The sequence below is a fragment of the Rhagoletis pomonella genome, unplaced genomic scaffold (genome assembly GCF_013731165.1).
Source record: "Rhagoletis pomonella isolate Grant_MI unplaced genomic scaffold, Rhpom_1.0 Rhpom_scaffold_00012, whole genome shotgun sequence".
Classification (NCBI taxonomy): Eukaryota; Metazoa; Arthropoda; class Insecta; order Diptera; family Tephritidae; genus Rhagoletis; species Rhagoletis pomonella.
In genome coordinates, this window is record NW_023458566.1 from 8,124,971 (window position 1) to 8,127,389 (window position 2,419).

General features: G+C 35.3%; 2 protein-coding genes across 2 annotated transcripts; one reads left to right on the forward strand and one right to left on the reverse strand.

Moving 5' to 3' along the window:
* The first annotated feature begins 218 nt into the window (after positions 1-218).
* LOC118747769 lies at positions 219-1,020 on the forward strand. The gene is made up of 2 exons (XM_036481893.1): positions 219-506; positions 564-1,020. Exons 1-2 carry the CDS (start codon positions 330-332, stop codon positions 945-947), a joined length of 561 nt encoding a protein of 186 aa, XP_036337786.1. The 5' UTR covers positions 219-329; the 3' UTR covers positions 948-1,020.
* A 71-nt stretch (positions 1,021-1,091) lies between these two features.
* On the reverse strand, positions 1,092-2,369 carry LOC118747768. The gene is made up of 2 exons (XM_036481892.1): positions 2,002-2,369; positions 1,092-1,937 (listed from the first exon to the last, which is right to left on the reverse strand). The coding sequence occupies exons 1-2, from the start codon at positions 2,170-2,172 to the stop codon at positions 1,398-1,400; spliced, it is 711 nt and encodes a 236-aa protein (XP_036337785.1). The 5' UTR covers positions 2,173-2,369; the 3' UTR covers positions 1,092-1,397.
* Between the last annotated feature and the right edge of the window lie 50 nt (positions 2,370-2,419).

A 2,419-nucleotide genomic window follows, 5' to 3' on the forward strand; every position in this document is an offset into this window, starting at 1 on the left:
TTGACACTTTTCAAGATTTTGCCAGCAAAAATTCTTCTGACTAAATCTGACTACTTAGGACAGAAAAGAGTCACTCTCACTGAGTGTTGCTCTCTCTTTTTTGCTGTCATTTTTGAGTTAAGGAACGCTTTTTGGACTATTGTGCAGTATCGAGTTCTCGATACTACTCAGTACTCATTAGAAGTATCGATATTTTGTAATCGGTATTCGTACCGTTTTACCACTTCTCAAAAGAAAGAACAGCTGATATTTTCACATTTTCCTCGCAGATATTTTCGTTTATATCACATAAATAATTGAAATCAAAATTAAAATCGAATTCCTCAGCAATGAGCGTAGTTAAATATATTGGTCGTACAACTGATTTTCGCGGTAAGACACTGTGGGAGATTGTGGGAAATCTGCGGGACTTTGGTGTTGGCCGGCTCGTAATACGTAACAAATTCCAACGATATGAAGAGCCCTGCTATATGCGTATACTTAAGGTGGAAGTTACTCCACATGATGTAAGTCTGCGATAGTCTCTTTAATTTATCAATAACCCAATTTATTTTTCTTAACAGCCTGCCAAGGACCCTATTCGTAAAGTAGCTGTTACGGTGGAAAAAACATGGCGTGGTATAGTAAATCCAAATCCAGTCACCATATACAGAACTAGTTATAAACCCGATTATGAGTTAGTTCCAAAAGAAGATGAAACAAAATACCTTAACAACACAAAAAAAATATCTGAACAAATATTAGCCAACAAAATTGAGTTTCCACCACTCTTTCGCGAATATATTCGAGAAGAGACGGGTATTCAAGAACCCAATATGAAAGTTCATCATAAACAAACACATAATAAGCAAACACGGTTGGCAAAAGAAGGAGAGAAACCGACTATTGAATGCACGATGGGACTGGGTACACCAGCAAGTCCCAAACTCTATGAAGGCGTGTTATAAACATCCGTTAATACATACATTGCATGTCAACTGTTGCCGACAAATATAAAAATAAATATCCATTAAGAGCTTATTTGATTACCATTTTTTATAAAAAAACTTCCTTCTACTTTGACTCAACAAAGGATCAAGATTTTTTACACATAATTTCGAGCTTTGCGAACTTTTATACGGAACCCATTATTTAATATAAATGGTTATAGATATTACAATTATAGGTACTGCTTATTCTAAAGAGCTCCGATATACACATTTGAAAATAACATTTAAATTAATGAAAAGTTTCTGCGTTGAAACATGATGCAAACCATGGCGCAATATACGTATGTACGTATGAACATAATACCTACTCGCTTTTTTATTTACTTTGAATTCAATTATAATTAACTGCTTTTTTGTTTTGTCATCGTCGATTTATTGGTCGACAGACTGGGGCCATTTATCAGGACCTTACCTCTTTGTTCTGATAGCCAACTCCCTCTCCCATTCTATTTGTTTGGCCGTGTCAGCATTCATGCCCTTTTCTATCATATTATTAATTCTTTGCATTTGATCGTCCTTAAAATTACCAAACTTTTCTTCCTTGCAATTCTTTCTTATTTTGGCCCGATCTGATTGAGATCTGACATAATTTCTTTGCCGTCTCTTACTTTGCGAATAATCTCTGCTTATTCTTTTTTCTTTGTCAACATTTCCTTTGTGACTAACTTCTTTAGAATTAAGTTTTTCTGCATCTTTAGAGCGGCTTTCATCTTCATCATCCTCTTCCATGTCCTCTTCTTCACTTTCCCAATGCTGAGAATTGGAAAGGATCAAATTTTTTTCAGCTGCACTCGCAGTATTATCCAAGTATTTATGTTCGTCCTCTTTTCTTACTACCGTAAAATCTGGATAATATGATATAAAACGCAAATCCTTAGACTCGGGTAGAATTACACCACGAAAAACCTTTTGTGCTTTCACTGAAATAGTAACCTTTTTCTTTTTTGTCTGAAATGTTGATTCGAGATAAATTAAAAATGTATTATGTTTAATAAGCTTTGTTTGCACTTACTATTATTGGTGTCAAATCGGCTTCCAAAATGCGGTAGTAAGTCGGTTCTCCTTCGACCTGCTTCTCTGAACCTCTTATTATCAAATGGCCAACCCCATTATCCTTAAGACTCCTCAAAACAATTCTAAGTGGTTTACCTATAAAACGCCTTTTACTGGCTCTAAAACCCATTTCGAGGTGTTCTGGCTGTGCTCAAAATATTAAAGCGAATGTGACTTTCTTCAATTTTTTTCTTGGAATTGGCTGATATGGCTGAAGTTTAGAGCGTTTTCGGATTTTTTTGCGGTCTTGCCTTTTGTTTAATGTCCAATATTATCGTATAGCAGCAACGAGTGCAATCAATTGTTTATAAAAATTAAAAACAAAACTATTGTGGCGAATACTGCGGCAACACAAAGCGAACAACGAGAAATAGGCA